Here is an 18,559-nt window from a genome sequence, read left to right as displayed (position 1 = left end):
GGCTTTGCACAGATGACTAAGTTCTCCTGCCTTATGGGCCAGACCCACGAGGGAAAAATGTGAACTGTCATGTAATGTAAATTGCTTTTCCTGTTTGTATTGGAGGTGGCAGCTCATTTAAAATAAATGATTCAACATTTTAGAGATTAGTGTGTGACATCCAATGAACCTAACTCACTCACCATGGTTTAAATCTCTGAATAGAGACCTCACTGAGGCAATCAAGCATGATGCCTCACTCCTGGATATGGAAGAGCTTACAGTGAAATACTGAGAGCTCTGCACCTACTTCATCTCTTACACACCCAGGGGACATCCCATTCGCTGATTGGAGTTGATCTAAGGTTTTCTGAAAGTCTTGTGCTTTTATGCTGTTGCTTGGTGGAGTTTATGGAAATATAATGAGACTACTAGAGGAGGGAACATGTGGTGACAATGATCACTATCCCAGTGGTGGTTTCCATGTCTCCAACCCAAAACGAAGCCCCCCTTCCAACTCAGTATGAGAGGGTAGGATGGACAGACATGTGTTTGAGGGTTTTGCGTGAGAGGTGATGCACTCTGCTCCACACCCCGGTTTATAAAACCATACGAAATGAGAACAGGAGTAAGCCACTCAGCCCCTCAATCCTGCTCTGCTATTCAGTTGGATCATAGTTGATCCAATATTCCTCATTTCCACTTTCCTATCCTTTCTTCCTGACTGATCAATGTTATGACATGGGGTAAATCCTCCTGCTTAATTTAACGCAGCAACACAGAAAATATTTATCCTATGCAGTAATCTGTGAAAATTCAAAAGGCCAAGAATTATTTAAAGTAAAATTAACAACTTTATTTCTTAAAGTATAACAGAGAATAATTAACTAACAACTATTTACAACTCCTTCCTATAGCATATCTTTTACCTTCCCCCTCCACAATATTAGTCTGATAAAATTCCCAATTAAGATTTACAAAACAAAACTTCTTATCTCAAAACCAGGCAGCTTTCGATTCTAAGACCATAAGACATAGGAGCGGAAGTAAGGCCATTCGGCCCATCGAGTCCACTCCACCATTCAATCATGGCTGATGGGCATTTCAACTCCACTTACCCGCATTCTCCCCGTAGCCCTTAATTCCTTGTGACATCATTCTTCTGTATTCTTGTCTTCTTTTCTTCTTCTTGGCGATGCTGCTTCACAGATTGCTGGTCGATAAAGATACTTTTAAAGATACTTGAGGCTATTTTTCAGGCAGTCTTTATGTGCTGGTAGCTTGGCAGTTCTCTTCTCAACTGTTCAATTTTCCCTAGACTTATATCCCCAAAGCATTGGATTATGTCATTGACTTTTAAGATTGTCTATATACTCAATATACTCAATTCAAACTGGATGGTATTTTTGGGGTATAACTTAAGTTGATTGGCTTAATTCAAATCTGTTTTGTCGCTTCCAGGCAACCCAGCTAATCTAGCTTTTGACCCAGTGTTACATGCTTACCTTGTGAGAACACTTGAAGCTGTCACCTATTTCTTCTAGCTTCTAGTCTTAAAGATACAGTACACACATATCTTCATAACATCAAGAATCTATCCATCTCAGTCTTAAATATACCCAAGGACTCTGACCCCACAGCTCTCTGTGGCAAGGAGTTCAAGGAGAAAGTGAGGTCTGCAGATGCTGGAGATCAAAGTTGAAACTTTATTGCTGGAACAGCACAGCAGGTCAGGCAGCATCCAGGGAACAGGAGATTCGACGTTTCGGGCACAGGCCCTTCTTCAGGAATGAGCAGAGAGTGTTCAGCAGGAGAAGATAAAAGGTAGGGAGGAGGGACTTGGAGGAGGGGCGTTGGAAATGTGATAGGTGGAAAGAGGTCAAGGTGAGGGTGATAGGTCGGAGTAGGATGGAGGCGGAGAGGTCAAGAAGAAGACTGCAGGTCAGGAAGGCAGTGCCGGGCAAGGAGTTCAACAAAGACTCAAGAAATAAGGAGGTGTGATGGCCCAGTAGTATTATCACTGGACTATTAATTCAGAGACCCTGGTAATGTCCCAGGGAGCCAGGCTCAAACTCTATCGCAGCAGATGGTAGTGTCTGAATTCATAAAAATCTGGAATGAACAGTCAAATGATGACCATGAAGGTCTTACTGATTGTTGGGAAAAGGCCATCTGTTTCACCAATGTCCTTTAGATAAGGAAACTGCCTCCTTACATGGCCTGGTCTGTATGTGACTCTGCCCTCTGGGTAATTAGGGCTGGGCAATAAATGCTCACCCAGTCAGCATTGTCCTCAACCTATAAGTTAATGTTTAAAAACAACCCTCAGAGAGAAGAAATTCCTCCTCATCTCAGTCTTAAATTAGTGCCCCTTTGTTCTGAGAGAATTCCCTGTGGTCCTAGACTGTCCAATGAGGGGAAACATCCTCTCAGCATTTACCATCAAGCTCCTTAAGAATCTAATAGGCTTCAATAAGATCCCTCTCATTCTTCTCAACTCCCGTGAGTAGAGTCCCAACTGGTTTGGCCTTTGCTCATAAGGCAATCTCTCCATACTGGGAGGAAGTCTGCTGGATCAGCCACACCAGTCTCTGCTGCATTTTCAAAACTCTGAGAAATCCAGTCAGCCAATGTGAAAGTTCATTCATATTTAAACAACCCAGCCAGAAGGTTACTTTAATATTATAATGAGGTGCTGTGTCTCTCCCCAGTCAGAGACATGCCTCAGAGGAAGAGTAACAAGTTCATATGTCGAGGTTTTGAGCAAATGTAACGCTCTTCCAGTAAAAATCTAATTTTAAATGATTCTCATTTGCAATTGGGTTCAAGAACTAAGAGCAGCTGTAAGCCATTCCACCCCTCAACCCTGTGCTGCCCTTCAGTAAGATCATGGTCATAGGCCATTCCGCCCCTCAGTAAGACCAAGGCTGATTGTGGCTGTTTGAATTGTTCATTTTGCAGTGCAAAGCATGCTAGCATTTCATGATGAAAATGTTCTCTAATCTTCATTCACCAGATTTGAGCTTCTGGGCTGAAACCATGAAGAAAGGAATTTTATTTTCATTTTTTCTGGTGGCTTTTATGTCATCCCAAGGCACTTTACAGCCAATGGAGGACTTTAAAATGTAGCAGTAGTCAGTTAATTAAAATAGTAAATCATAACTGCTACATGTTGGCTTGTTGTGGAAGAAATAATATGAGGCTGATTATGAATTATTAAGCTGTTTTCTTAACCAACAATACTTTAAATCATCTTTCTCAATGCTGCCTGAAAGCTGCTTTCCACAGTGCGAACTGTATTTCCAATGTGCTGATTAGTCTTCAGACCAAACAGCAGTCACATTGGACTCAAAGGCATTAATTCTGTTTCTGTCTCCGTGCATCCTGCCAGGTCTGCTGAGTTTCTGCATTAAATGTCTGCTCACTCTGTGTTCCAACAAACTGTGTGTGTTGAATATGGTGGTTAATTGTTTCGTGTTCTGGTCTTTGTATTTCACTGGACTTTCATCTCACAAAAAATCAGTTCCCAATAAGAGTGAAAGGCTGAATTTTGTAATAAGTTTGATAAAGGAAGAAACTGAGAAAATATCTCCCTCTGGTGTTCGAGAACCTTTAAGTCTGCTATAGGACAAGAATGGTTTGGCGGAGAGTGATTAGTGTTTGCCACAGGGTGTTCACCTTCATCCTAAACTCCCTCCAGTGCTCTTCTTTATCTCATATCTAATTGCTGTTTTAGAGAAAGCCAAATTAACAATATCAAAACAATAAACAATAAAGAAAAGTACATGATGAGATTGCTCACTAGGGACTGAGACTCAAATCAAAAATCCAAAAGAAACTTGGAGAATGTGACTAGAAATGGGGTACTGGGCTAATGGTCAGATACTTGGTAGTGTGGATGAGCAGAGGGATCTTGGTGTCCATGTACACAGATCTCTGAAAGTTGCCACCCAGGTAAATAGTGCGGTAATGAAGGCATATGGCGTACTGGCTTTTATTGGTAGAGGAATTGAGTTTCGGAGCCCTGAGGTCATGTTGCAGTTGTATAAGACTCTGATGTGGCCGCATCTGGAGTATTGTGTGCAGTTTTGGTCGCCATACTATAGGAAGGATGTGGAGGCACTGGAACGGGTGCAGAGGAGGTTTACCAGGATGTTGCCTGGTATGGTAGGAAGATTGTATGAGGAAAGGCTGAGGCACTTGGGGCTGTTTTCATTGGAGAAAAGAAGGTTTAGGGGTGACTTGATAGAGGTGTACAAGATGATTAGGGGTTTAGATAGGGTTGACCATGAGAACCTTTTTCCACGTATGGAGTCAGCTATTACGAGGGGGCATAGCTTTAAATTAAGGGGTGGTAGGTATAGGACAGATGTTAGGGGTAGATTCTTTACTCAGTTAGTTCATGGAATGCCCTGCCAGTAGCAGTGGTGGACTCTCCCTCTTTATGGGCATTTAAACGGGCATTGGATAGGCATATGGAGGATAGTGGGCTAGTGTAGGTTAGGTGGGCTTGGATCGGCGCAACATCGAGGGCCAAAGGGCCTGTACTGCGCTGTATTTTTCTGTGTTCTATGTTCTAAATGTCACTGTTATGCACAATAATAATGTACTCAGCCACACTAGGGAGATTTAAACAACCCTTAGATAAGCACATGGATGATTTTGGGATGGTATAGGGGAACGAGCTGAGAATAGTCCACAGGTCAGTGCAACATCGAGGGCCTAATGGCCTCTTCTGTATTGTTCTATGTTCTATGTACAGTGCTCATCAACCAGACAAAGCTTGGAGTACACAGACAGACTCTCTCTCCAAGGATGTCTAGGCAAAGACAAATTCACATCGAAATTGATATTTTCAAATTAACCAGTTCAGAGGTGTTACTACAGCCCTCTGGAACAGTGGGTAGCATGGTGGTTCAGTGGTTTGCACTGCTGCCTCACAGTGCCAGGTACCTAGGTTCGATTCCTGCCTCGGGTGACTGTCTGTGTGAAATTTGCACATTATCCCTGTGTCTGCGTGGGTTCCTTCTCACAATCCAAAGATGTGCAGATCTGGTGAATTGGCCATGCTCATAGTGTTAGGTGCCCATAGTGTTAGGTGCATTAGTCAGGGGTAAGTTTAGGGTAGGGGAATGGGTACTTGGTGGGTTACTCTTTGGAGGGTTGGTGTGGACTTGTTGGGCCGAAGACCATACTGTAGGGAATCTAATTTAATCTTAAACCCAGGCCTCTTGGCCCAGAAGGTCTACATCTAAATATACTTAACTAGTGAACATCTAACATCCAAGTGCTGGCAAATGGGACTAGATTGGGTTGGGATATCTGGTCCACATGGACAAGTTGGACCAAAAGGTCTGTTTCCATGCTGTATATCTCTATAACACCTGCTCATCTTATTACCTTCAACTACTCTGTATTTAAGTGCATCAACAGAACCTCTTAAGGTACAGACATGTGGCTGTGAAATCTTGAGCACAGGCTCTCAATTTAAGAATAAAAGGACTGAGATGGGGAGGAGGTTCTTCACCCAGAGGGTTGTGAATTGGTGGAATTTCCTGCACAGTGGAACAGTTGAGGTGGCTTCATTGAATGCTTTTAAGACAAAAACAAATAAGTTTTTGAACAATTAAGCAATTAATGGTTATGGTGAGCGGGTGGGTGAGTGGAGCTGAATCCATGGAAAGATCAGCCATGATCTTATTGAATGGTGGAGCAGGCTTGAAGGGCCAGACGGCCTACTCCTGCTCCTAGGTCTTATGTTCTTATGTAAAAGCTCAGCCATTTAAGACCAAAAATGGGAAGAAATTTATTCACACAAAGAGTTGTGCATCTTTGACATGTTTTACTCCAAAGACCCTCTAACACTCAGTCATTGAGTATGTTCAAGACTGAGATGGATATACTTTTCGATTCTCGGGATATCGGGGATATGGGAATCTTGTGGGAATGTGCAATTGAGATAAGGTAACAGTCATGATCTTGTTGAATGAAGGAGAAAGTTGGGAGGGCCAAATAGCCTCCTGCTGACCCACTGATTCAACAAGAACCAGTCCATCTCAAACATTTCACTTGCTCCTCCCCCAACATCCAGGTGTCTACCTTAGGTAGGCTAATTTTCAGGTTGTGCCTTTTACCCTGGAGCCTCCCACCAGAGAAGCGCTTCTCTCTTATCTATCCTATTATTTCATCAGATCATCTTTCAGCCTTCTGAACTCAAGAGAATAAAAGGTGAAACTGTATAACCTATCCTCCTAATCTGACCCTTTAATCCTCCTGCTACCATTCTGGTGAATCCACAGTCCATACCCTCCAATGCTAATATAATCTTCCTATAGTTCATTGTCCAATCCCTGAGGGCCTGACCCTCCAAATAATGCCTGAGTAAGGTTTGGTACAATAAAGTGTCACTTCTTCAACACTGAATTCTAAAAGAGAATGCAAAATGTGTGAAGTCAAACTTCTGAAGTAGAGTAAATGCCCATCTTGTGGAAGAACATTGTGGTTGTTGACACTATTAGAGTGTCTGTAACCACTGGGGCCAAGAATTGCATTGTATTTAATGTGCCTGATTGAAATTGGAGATGTTGAAGATTTTGTATGAAGAATTGAATTACTGTTGACATTTTAAGAGTGTCAAAAGCTATGGTTTGTTTTTTTTTGTAAGCGCACTTGGCATAAATGTTTTAAGAAGACTTCGGGGAAATGGGGGTGGGAGGAAGAACTTGGGGTGAATGCGTTCTAATGTTAGTTCATTTTGTTGTGTAAAAACCACAGTTCTGGATGACGCTGCCTCTGACACACAGGATTACTATGTGTTGCATCGAGACTCTATCCAATCCTCGGATGTTAAGAAAAAAGAGTCCCCATTTCGTGCTAAGTGTCACGAAATTTTCTGCTGCCCTTTGAAGCAAGTGAACCACAAAGAGAACACAGACCTGGAAGGTTTGTCTACTAAAGAAATCGAATGTGTTGTCTGTTCTTGTACGTGTCCCTCTGGTGTGCTGTGTTCATAGGGGGGAGGGGAGGGGGAGCCTGTGTAAATAATGCAGACATTGCGCTTGAAAGGGGCACAGTGAGCTTTTCACAGCTCCTTGGCTATTGCCTGACATGTCCACTAGCTCTGAACATTGCCCTGGAGTTGATGCTTGAACAGAATCGCATGTGAGAGAGAGCCGTCTGTTGCTTTGGATGTGGGAGGCACAAACCCTGGGGTGAAGGGAAAGAATAATGAATGTTTTATCTGTGACTCACTTCATACCACTACCTTACCTGGCTGTTTGAAAGTTGCTTGCTGTTATAACTCGCCACTCCACCCCCTCCCCAGTTTGTCTCTTGAAAATGATCCACTTAGCTAAGAGAATGGCACTATAACTCAGCAGTTTTCCCTTTTATAATAAATGCTTCTGCACATTTGCTCATGCAGACCCTCATGCTATTTGTATTCCATTGGCAGAGAAGCAGAATTTTAACATGAGAGCTGTATGCAGTGCACGTTAAGTTGCATCTTAAGGCAGTGTATTGCATGCAGATGTATGTCAATGCTTAAAAATTGTAGCAATGTTTTAAGTAATTGTAGTTTTCTTCACAGTTGCAAAACAGAGTTGTATCACGTGACTGACGCACCAATTATGGATGGTGCATTAATGTGTGTTTTTCCCATGGACAATTTCCTTTGTTCCTCGTTTTTATTTTAAACAATGCATTTGCAGTCCCTGCTTTAAGGACCCAGGGCTAGGCTAAAAATAACTCAGTCAGAGTACTGTGTTTGGCAAAGCTGAAGGATAGAACACACAAAGATACCAGCAATAACTCAGTGACACGTGTGGTTCAGTAACAGAGATGCCCAGGTCACTGATTTACAGACTTGCTCTCAACACCCATTGAATTTATAATCGTGGAATTATTTTATAAGTGAAAAGATTCTGATCTTGACTGTACAAAGATCCTATTCAAAATGATCACCCACTGTTAATGATTTCTGTACAGTTTCCACTACAATTTCTGCCTGTTTTCTATAAAGAACAATCTACACTCATTCCATAAGACCATCTTTTCCATTTCTTTTGTATATGAGCATCACAGCTTACCTTGTTTTCATACTCACAGTTCACAAAAAACACAGGTACGAGTAGATTGATAGTGACTGCTACATTTATTTAAAAACATATTCTCGGGATCTGTGCTTGGTTGGAAGGTGAACTTTCTCAGTCCACATCCCAGAGATCATCTTGCTATATTCATGATACCAAACCACACAGCTGGCAGCCTGGAGTCACAGGCCACACCAGGTAAGGACGTCAGATTTCCTTCTGCCAAAAGGCATTAGTGCACCAGAGGGTTTTTTTAAAAAAATGACAAACTGACAGCTTTATTTAGAATCCCTACCATGCGGAACCAGGCCCTTCAGCCCAACACATCCACACTGACAGCCAGTAGAGTATCCCACCAAACCCACTCTCCTACATTTACCCCTGACTCATGCACCTCATTACACATCCCTATTACTATTGACAATTTAGCATGGCCAATGCACCTGACCAGCACATCTTTGTGATTGTGCGAGGAAACCCACATAGACACAGGGAGAGTGCCCAAACTTCACGCAGACAGTCGCCCGTGGCTGGAATCGAATCCAGGTCCCTGGGGCTGTGAGGCATCAGTACTAACCATTGAGCCACCCCAATTATTTATTGTTACTGAAACCATCTTATCATTTACTGACTTTGGAAATTAAATTCAGATCTGAATTTTGGTCTGGGCTCCTAACCATCCTAACATGAGCACTACACAACTATAGCCACATATCTACACCGGATTCCATACTTAAACCATATTTCAGAAATGATATTCCCTGATTTTACCCATTCTCTCTCCACCTGTTGGTAAGCACTGATTAAAACAATGAGAAACTTTCTTTGCACAGTGCGACAGACACTCAAAACTCTCTCCACGCTGCACTAATCACTTAGAAAGGTGAAGGAAATCTGACAGGCAGCTGCTATTTTGGAATTTCCTGGAAATCTGAATTAATGTTCCAGCTAGCTACAAAAAAAAGCATAAAAAGGATAAATGGTAATGTTAGGCTGACTTTAGATATTGTGTAAATAGCAGTTTCAGTTTGGAACAGAAACATCTGCAACTGTAGTTTGAACAGTTTGTAAGTGGGAGTCCCGACTCTGGGAGCTTGGTTTTCCCATTTTGAGACAGAAATTTGCTTTTTCCTGTACCTGGAAAAGGGCTGCAATTAATCCAGTGCCCAAATGGTATTGAGCAATGACAGAAAGTGCTGGAGGAACTCAGTAGGTCTGGCAGATGTGTAGAGAGAAAGCAGAGTTAACCTTTTGAGTCCAGCGACCTGCCGGATCTGCTGAGCTTTTCCAGCAATTTCTATTCTTGTATCAGATTTCCAGTAGTTCTGAAGAGCTTTTTTGTGTGACCTTGAACAACATACAGGTACACTGAGTGACCTATTTAAATCAATATCAGGCCGGCAGTTAATTAATAAACAGCTTGATACCTGTTTGAGGATCCTTTCTGCAAAACATTGTTCAGTGCTGGGCCTCTTGAGAATCACTGCAGTCACTAACAAAGAGATTTTACCTTGATTTTACCTTCAAGAGGCCCACAGGATCTTATCCCAGCTTCTCCGAGAGCGATGGTTAGCCTGTCATTGGTGCCCCATCTCAGACATTCCCAGGGATCCCGACCAAAGAGGTCACAGCCAGTGAGGCAGAATTCCTGAATTCCCAAATTGGCCCATGTTGAAACTGACCAACTTGATGGCCACTTGGTGTGTCCAGTGTGGCAGAGGGCAGACGATGAGAGGTTGGCACCTGCTGCAAGAACTGAACCTCCAAAGATGAGCATATTTCTCAGATTGTACAGACAAGCTCAGAGAATGAAACAACGCTGAAAGAGTTCACTCAGCCCATCGGGTATTTGCTGGTTCTTTGACAGAGCTATCCAGCAGGCAGTGGCTTTATGGTGATGTCACCAGACAGTAATCCTGAAGCCCAGGTTTAAATTTTCTGAGAGTGGAGTATTGAATCCCATCATAAATTTGAATTCAAGATAAAAAGAATTGACTGTTTAAATATTGATGGTGTTGTTAAAAGCCCACCTGGTTGGTGCCTATTTACTGTATCCATGTCCCTGATGATCATGAAGCTGTTGTTGATTATCGGGGAAAATCTTTTCTGGTTCATTAATGCCCTTTAGGAAGTAAATCTACCATGTCTGCAGACCCACAGCAATGTGGGTGACTCTTAATGGCTTTCTGAGTAATTAGAGATGGACAATAAATGCTGGCCTAGCCAGCAATGTCCACATTCCTTGAATGAATTTTTAAAGAAATTCTTATACTTTCCTTTCCATTTCCTGATGTCCTTTAGGGAATGAAATCTGCCATCCTTACCCAGTCTGACCTACATGTGACTCCAGAATACTGTGGTCAACTCTAAACTGCCCTCTGGGGAGCAATTAGGAATGGACAATAAATGCTGAATCATCCCATAATACCTGCATCTAATGATTGAATTTTTACAAATCCAATTTGCTGCATTATCTCAGCAAGTTTTCCCTGTTCAGATTTTCCCCAACTCTCCTTTGCAAGTTACTGGTGAAACGCTTTCTTCTACACCCAGTAACAATGGAAGAAGAGGAGACAACCATTCAGCTTCACGAGCATGTTCTGCCATTCAACGGATAGAATAACAGAATTGTTATGTGGGCCACTCTGCCCATTGTGCCTGTACTGGCACTTCAAGCAAGTGTTGTCATCCAGTGCCAATCGACTGCTTTTACCCTATACTTTGCCTACTATTTCTATCCAAATAATTATCTAACGTCCTCTTGAACCCTCAATAGAACATACCACCAACATGTCCACATGTCAATGCATTCCATAGGCTGAGTATTTTGGTGAAAAACCTTTGTTTCTCACATCACCCTTGCTACTTTTGCACATCAATTTCAATCTGTGCCTCATCATTTTTGTTCCTTTTATGATTGGAATTAGCTTGTCACAGTCTGCCTTATCTGTGATGGTGGAAACCCCTATCGGGTCTCCTCTCAGACTTCTTCTCTTCAATCTATCCTAGTCACTGAAATCATGAGGTCATGACAGATCACTGATTTATTTCCATATAAGGGAAATCTCTTCTCTTAATATCTTTGGTTAAAAATAATCTGCCAAATTCAAGTATATAATTAATCATTGATTTTACATCAATTTACTTTATTTGTTTGTAAGTGTTTGTCACTGGATTGTTCAGCAGTTATTGCCCATTCCCTGTTTGCAGAAAAACATTCTAAATGTCTACCTTTTACTGCTAAAAGTGTTCCCTTATTGCACTGCTGCTATATCCAGCTCTAAAGTTTTGATTTCGTCTCTTCATCCTAGTACACGTTTGTTCATAGAACATAGAACATTACAGCGCTGTACAGGCCCTTCGGCCCTCGATTGTAGCGCCGACCTATCATACCAATCTGAAGCCCATCTAACCTACACTATTCCATGTACGTCCATATGCCTGTCCAATGACGACTTAAATGTACTTAAAATTGGCGAATCTACTACCGTTGCAGGCAAAGCATTCCATACCCTTACTACTCTCTGAGTAAAGAAACTACCTCTGACATCTGTCCTATATCTATCACCCCTCAGTTTAAAGCTATGCCCCCTTGTGCTCGCCGTCCCCATACTTGGAAAAAGGCTCTCCCTGTCCACCTTATCTAACCCTCTGATTATCTTATATGTCTCTATTAAATCACCTCTCAACCTTCTTCTCACCAACAAAAACAGCCTCAACCCTCAGCCTTTCCTCGTAAGACGTTCCCTCCATACCAGGCAACATCCTAGTAAATCTCCTCTGCACCCTTTCCAAAGCTTCCACATCCTTCTTATAATGCGGTGACCAGAACTATACACAATACTCCAAGTGCGGCCGTACCAGAGTTTTGTACAGCTGTAGCATAACCTCATGGTTCCGGAACTCGATCCCTCTATTAATAAAAACTAAAACACTCTATGCCTTCTTAATAACCCTGTCAACCTGGGTGGCAACTTTCAAGGATCTGTGTACCTGGACACCGAGATCTCTCTGCTCATCTACACTACCAAGAATCTTACCATTAGCCCAGTACTTTACATTCCGGTTACTCCGACCAAAGTGAATCACCTCACAACTTAACCTTCACAAAACCGTGCTGACTACCCCTAATCAAATTATTTTAGTCCTCTGAACATAAATGCTCGTGTTCGATTCACGTTTCAGGAGAGGAGATGATCTTGTGGCATTATCGCTAAATTATTAAAATGTTCTGAGGGACAGGGTAGACAATCCCTGACAGATGGTAGAATTTGAATTCAATAGCAATCTGGACTTTGTAATTTTATAGAGTCATAGAGGTATATAGCATGGAAACAAATCCTTCGGTCCAGCTTGTCCATCCCAACCAGATATCCTAAATTATTCTAGTCCCATTTGCCAGCACTTGGCCCATATCCCTCTAAACCCTTCCTATTCATATACCTGTCCTGATGTCTTGCCAAAGCTATAATTGTACCAACCTCCACCACTGCCTCTGGCAGCTCATTCCATACACGCACTACCCTCTGTGTGAAAATGTTGCCCCTTAAGTCCCTTTTAACTCTTTCCCCTCTCACCCTAAACCTATGTGCTCTAGTTTTAGATTACTTACAGTGTGGAAACAGGCCCTTCGGCCCAACAAGTCAACAGCGATCTGCTGAAGCGCAACCCACTCAGACCCATTCCCCTACACCTAACACTACGGGCAATTTAGTATGGCCAATTCACCCTAACCTGCACATCTTTGGACTGTGGGAGGAAACCGGAGCACCAGGAGGAAACCCACACAGACATGGGGAGAACGTGCCAACTCCACACAGTCAGTCACCTGAGGCAAGAATTGAAGCCGGGTCTCTGGCACTGGGAGGCAGCAGTGCTAACCACTGTGCCACCGTGCCGTCCAGAGTTTTGGACTCCCTCAAAACAAGGGAAAAAACCTTGTCTATTAACAGTATCCATGGCCCTCATGAACATGAAGCTGTTGTTGATGATCTTCTGGTTCATTAATGCCCTTTAGGGAAGTAAATCTACCATGTCTGCAGCAATGAGCAAGACTCTTAGTGGCCTTCTGGGTAATTAGAGATGGACAATAAATGCTGGCCTACCCAGCAACACCCACATTCCTTGAATGAATTTTTTGTTAAAATTTCTTATTGTTTCTTTTCCATTTCAATGATCACTGGACCTAAATTCCCCCAAAGTTAGGTTGAACACTCACTGTTTCTAGATTTTTACCATTTAGTAATTTTCCTATTCTATCCTTTTCTGGATCAAAATGAGTGAGCTCATATTTTTTCATGTTCAGGTCCATTTGCCACAGTTTTACCTGTTCCACTTGATCTATTAATAACTCTCTGTCATTTTATGGTTCCATTTACAGTGTTTATGACCCTTTTTAAAAATTTGTTCATGAGATTTGATTATTACTGGCAAGACCAGTATTTGTTGACCTTCTAAGCTTGCCCTTGAGGAGATGGCCTATATTTGTGTCATTGGCAAAGTTGGATATGCAGTTTTCTGTTCCATCATTTAAATTATGGCTAAATAGAGTGACTAATTGAAGCTACAACACAGATCCTTGCAGGGCACACCAATAGTCATTTGTTCCAAGTCACTGTATTTGCCTGTAGAAAAAACAGCCAAGTGTTGTTGTTTCTTTGATTGCCGTTCTGTTTAAATCGGTGTCCTCTTGTTAATGATTGGCAGGCAATGCTGTGTTGGAACAATGGACTGTCTTTAAAGAGAAGATAGTCTGAATATATTTGAAGTGCATTCTCATCAGGTGAAAAGGTAGGACAAAGAAAGGAACAGCTTCCTTGCTGATGAGAGACAGTAAGGGTGAAGCAGATAAAGGGTGCATTTGACAGATGTCAGGTTTTTGGTACAAATGTGTGCCAGGCTGAATATAGAAAATACAATGGGAAAATGGGAAAGAGGCAAAATATATGAGAGACAAAGAGAGATTATGAGAAGAGACTGGCAGCCAATCCAAAAGAAATCCAAATGTCTTCAACTGCACAGAAATAATAAAAAGGTGGTGAAAGGAGGAGTAAAGTCAATTCCGGACTTGAAAGATAATTTACATGTGGCAGGGGCATTCACAAAGTCTTAAATGATTACTTGGCACATGACTTTACCCAGGAAGAACCTGTGGCCTGGTCCTGGCCTGAGACAAAGTAGTTTAAACACATGACAGACTTATCATTGGTCAAGAAGAGGGATGAGAAAGGTTGGCTGCGCTTCACGTTGAGAAGTCACTAAGACCAGATGAGATGATTTCCTGGAGACTGAGAGAAGCAAGGGTGGAAACTGACACAGTGCTGCCCATAATCTTCCAGTCCCCCTCAGATACAGGCCAGAGAACTGGAGAATTGAAAGTGCTACATTGCTCGTCAAAAAAAGGTGGAAGGATTGGCCCAGCAACTACACATAAACCAGTTTAACCTCAGTAATAGGAAAGCTTTCAGATCTGAAAATTCAAGATAATGTTAGCCGTCACTTGGACAAATATAGATTCAATAATGTAAGACAGCATTGATTTGTGAAAGCAAATCATATTTAACCACCTCTTTTTTTAAAGAGGTAACAGAGAGGGTTAATGAGGAGAATGCAGTTAATATGGTTTACATGGACTCCGTTTGGAGACAGCTGAACAACAAGGCAGACATTTAACAGACACACCTCAGTTCTCTGGGACTTTGTCCCAGCTGTTTTTGGTTCAATGTTAGGCTCTCTAGCTGACAAACCTCTCATACCCTCATCTGTACAACTCAATTCCTAAATCCTATTCATACCAATGTATGCTAAACTCATTCATCCCAATAGCCCTTGTAGCTGCTTGTAGCTGCTAGACAAACCATCCCCTCTAAACCACCACTCATTGTCTTTACAGCCTCCAATGCAAACTCATCATACTCCATACATCAGTAGATCTCAAGATCCACAGAAAGATTAAATAAAATTCATTTCTATACAGTTATTACAGACTTTATAACAAAACTCTTATTTAGGAAAGTCCATTCAGTGCATTTAAATCTCCTTAAGTACTTAATTCAATATACAATCTTTATTCTGTTTTTCATATCAAAGACAAATGTTCCAGTAATAACAGCTTGTTCATTAAACTGTGAAGTTGCAGCCCACTACCCCTAGGTCAGATAATGACAATTGTGGAAGTAATCAAACAGTAACAGTCTTGAGGGTGTTGTGTTTATGAGATGTGGGTGTCACTGGCTGGGCCCAGTATTTATTGCCTGTCCCTAGTTGCCCCTTGAGAAGGTGGGAGTGAGCTGCCTTCTTGAACCATTGCAGTCATGTACTCTAGGTTGACCCACAATGCCCTTGGGGAGGGAATTCCAAGATTTTGACCCAGGGACACCAGATAATTGGAGGTAACTTAGCTGGAATTATGAGCATTTTATGTTTCTACTTGGAAGTTGTGGCTATTCCTGATGTTCAGATCGGATTTCCTTGTTCTGTGCTTAGAGATGAAATTACAGTGAGTTTTTGTTTCCTTTGTGCACTTCAAGACCCACCCCCTTTCTCTTCAGCAGGTCAATGAGGAGGTGATGGCCTAGTGATATTATCTGTAGACTATTAATCCAGAGACCCCAGTAATGTTCTGGGATCCTAGGTTTGAATCCTGCCATGGCAGATGGTGGAATTTGAATTCAATAAAAATCTGAAATTAAGAATCTAATGATGAGCATGAAACCATTGTCAATTGTTGGGAAAACTGACACTGATGTCCTCAGGGAAGGAAAGTGCCATCCCTTACCTAATCTGGCCTACATGTGACCCCCAACCCATAGCAATGTGGCTGACCCTTTACTGCTCTCTGTTCAATTAAGGATGGTAATAAATACTGGTCTGGCCAGTGATACCCACATCTCATGAATGAATAAAGGAGACATGATGGGACTGGTGACAGAGCTGCCGAATCCAGATTTTGCCCAACCTTTTGAAAAGAATCTCCCAAACTCTGTGAAAGTCCAGACCTTAGAGTTTAGTCAAAGTATAGTAGTCACTGACAATCCAATTACAATCAGTTCTTCAGGCAAATATCAGTAATTACAGTAATCACATAAATCATCAGGGGTTATTGTCAAGGAGTTCAGAGGTCAGGAGTCAATAAGCTGATTGACCTCTCCTTCCCTGACTACTCTCCCTCAATTGTATCCAAGGAGAAGAGGAAATGAAGTTTTCAAATTATTAAGAGCATTCATAAAAATCAGATTTAAAAAATGCATTTCAAGTTTTTTTCTAAAGGAAAAGTGGAGTTATTAAAATGAAATTTGATTTAAAATATCATCCATTCACAGTATTTTATTGCTTTGAAAGTTAAGCATCCTTTCTAATGGAAATGTAATAAATTCTCAGTAATGTTTGGTTACAACGTGTTTATTAATGCATGCCAGAATCTTATTTGCCTTATTTTTAGTTCAGGCTAACAAAATCCTCTCCTTATTACAGTCTTGTGTCAATCAAACATCAGCTCTATTCTGTAGTAAATGCAATTTTCTTCTCTCGGGTTTCCATCACTGTCATTTTAACCCTATTCCAAGGCAGTCCCTGGATTATGATAACATACATGAACCCATTCAATTGCTATCCTATTGTCTGATAAGGTCACTTTACCTACCTGAGCAAATTAAACTCTGTTCCTGCCTCACCATCGCCCCTCTGCACATAAAATGTTCTGGTGTGAGGAAGCATTGACTCTTCAATTCATACACCAAGACAATTTAGTGTATGCCAGAATTGCAAGGTGCTGCAGTCAAATGGGAAGCTCAGATGTGGCAATTCAATTTAATCAGACATCTGAGTGAGATCATTGTGAGTTATATTTGATCATGACTGGCACTTGTAATCTGACATGCACCGCTCTTCAAAGGTTAAAGTTGGTGGAATATTCAACTTTGTACAACCACTGCCTCTCGACAGTGCCTTGCTGCCATCACCAGAGCTCATTCTCTGCACACAAATTTTCTTGATTTTCCCGCATGGGTCAGTGAGCTTCACACAAAATATTGTGAAAATCTGCAACTCTCCTGCCCCTGAAAGACTGTTTAGGATCGGGATCAGGTGAATGAAGATCGATAGATTTTAATGAGTGAACACACCCTGCGTCTGTGCTTTAATGGGCCTCTTTAGACCTGGATTGAAATTTTGTTAAAAATGTAGCTATTTCCAAAACCTTGAGAAGTGGAAATGAACATCAGCTAGGATGAGACCACTCACGGTAAGATATAGGAAAGATCAATCAGCCGAGCTGGCAGTGTAACCTTAAACTAAAGCTGAACCATGAAGGGTTATCTTCTTCACATGGCATTGCGGAGATCTTGAACTCTTTCCCCGAAAAATCTATCATGGCTGAGGGTCAATTAAAAATTGAATTTATTGTTGCTTTAAAACCTATTAAAATGTTTCATAGAATCATAGAAGGTGACCATTCAGGCTAATGTGCTAGCTGAGATGCGTACTCTGTTTACTTTAATCCTGTTCTATCCCTATACCTTTTGATAGATTTCTCCTTCAGTGTGTTTCTGACGTATTCTAAAATGTTTGGTTTCATTAACCTCTCATGTTTCATGAAGAATTTGCTTCTAATCTGCTCCATTATAATTCCAAACTGGCTGCTTGATTCCTTTCTAATTAATTCATATGCTACAGAAGATATTCTTTTTGGAGAATCAAAACCTTATATGAGATCCTTCGAACATTCCCTGCTTGAGTTCTTTCAATCTCTTGTCCCTAATTATATTCTCTCATCTGGATGGAACCAATTTAAACAAGACATTGGATGGTCTTTAATGATGTGGAGGAGCCGGTGTTGGACTGGGATGGACAAAGTTAAACATCACACAACACCAGGTTATAGTCCAACAGGTTTAATTGGAAGCACTAGCTTTCAGAGCGCTGCTCCTTCATCAGGTGGCTAATGAGGCAGCATCATAGGACACAGAATTTACAGCAAAAGATCATAGTGTCACACACTGATGTGATATATTGAACAAATCTAGATTGCTGTTCAATAGATTGCGATTTGTTCAATATATAGTATCAATGTATGACACAATGATATTTTACTATAAATGAAGCCCAGCAACTGGAGAGCCAGTGAGAACCGCAGCAACTTTGAAGAAGAGCAGCCAAATTAAATACAACCCAGGTTCAGAGGTGGAGAGCAATGGGCTTTATCCAGGATCAGGGACTCAAGTGGAGATGTCATACCCACCCAGAGCATTGGTATCCCTGCAAATCATACAATCCCTCGAGTGTGGAAGCAGGTCATTTGGTCCATGGAATTTGCACTGACCCTCCGAAGAGTACATCCCAACCTAAGCCCCCCCGCCTATCTTATCCCAGTAACCCTGCCCCCTACTTAAAGACCCCCCTTCCGCACCCACTATTAAGTGCATCAGCGGAGATAAATTCCACCATTTCTGCTTATTTTATTGATCTATAACAAGTAACAACAGCACATTCAC

General features: G+C 41.6%; 1 protein-coding gene across 2 annotated transcripts in view; it reads left to right on the top strand.

Moving 5' to 3' along the window:
* The window catches only part of fgf13a (fibroblast growth factor 13a), an 893,628-nt gene that overhangs the window by 424,175 nt on the left and 450,894 nt on the right, over window positions 1–18,559 (top strand). The window contains exon 3 of one of the 2 annotated variants that reach the window (XM_087991845.1): window positions 6,754–6,921. The exons of the other annotated variant lie outside the window; for it this stretch is intronic. Coding sequence (XP_087847971.1) covers window positions 6,754–6,921 — 168 coding nt within the window. The remainder of the gene's footprint in view (window positions 1–6,753; window positions 6,922–18,559) is intronic. 2 annotated transcript variants of the gene reach the window in all.

Source organism: Chiloscyllium plagiosum, unplaced genomic scaffold (genome assembly GCF_037043375.1).
Source record: "Chiloscyllium plagiosum isolate Xiang-an unplaced genomic scaffold, Cpla_swu_hap1 HiC_scaffold_11, whole genome shotgun sequence".
Lineage (NCBI taxonomy): Eukaryota > Metazoa > Chordata > Chondrichthyes > Orectolobiformes > Hemiscylliidae > Chiloscyllium > Chiloscyllium plagiosum.
The sequence above is the reverse complement of the archived record's forward strand: the minus strand, read 5'-3'. Positions and strand labels throughout refer to the sequence as shown.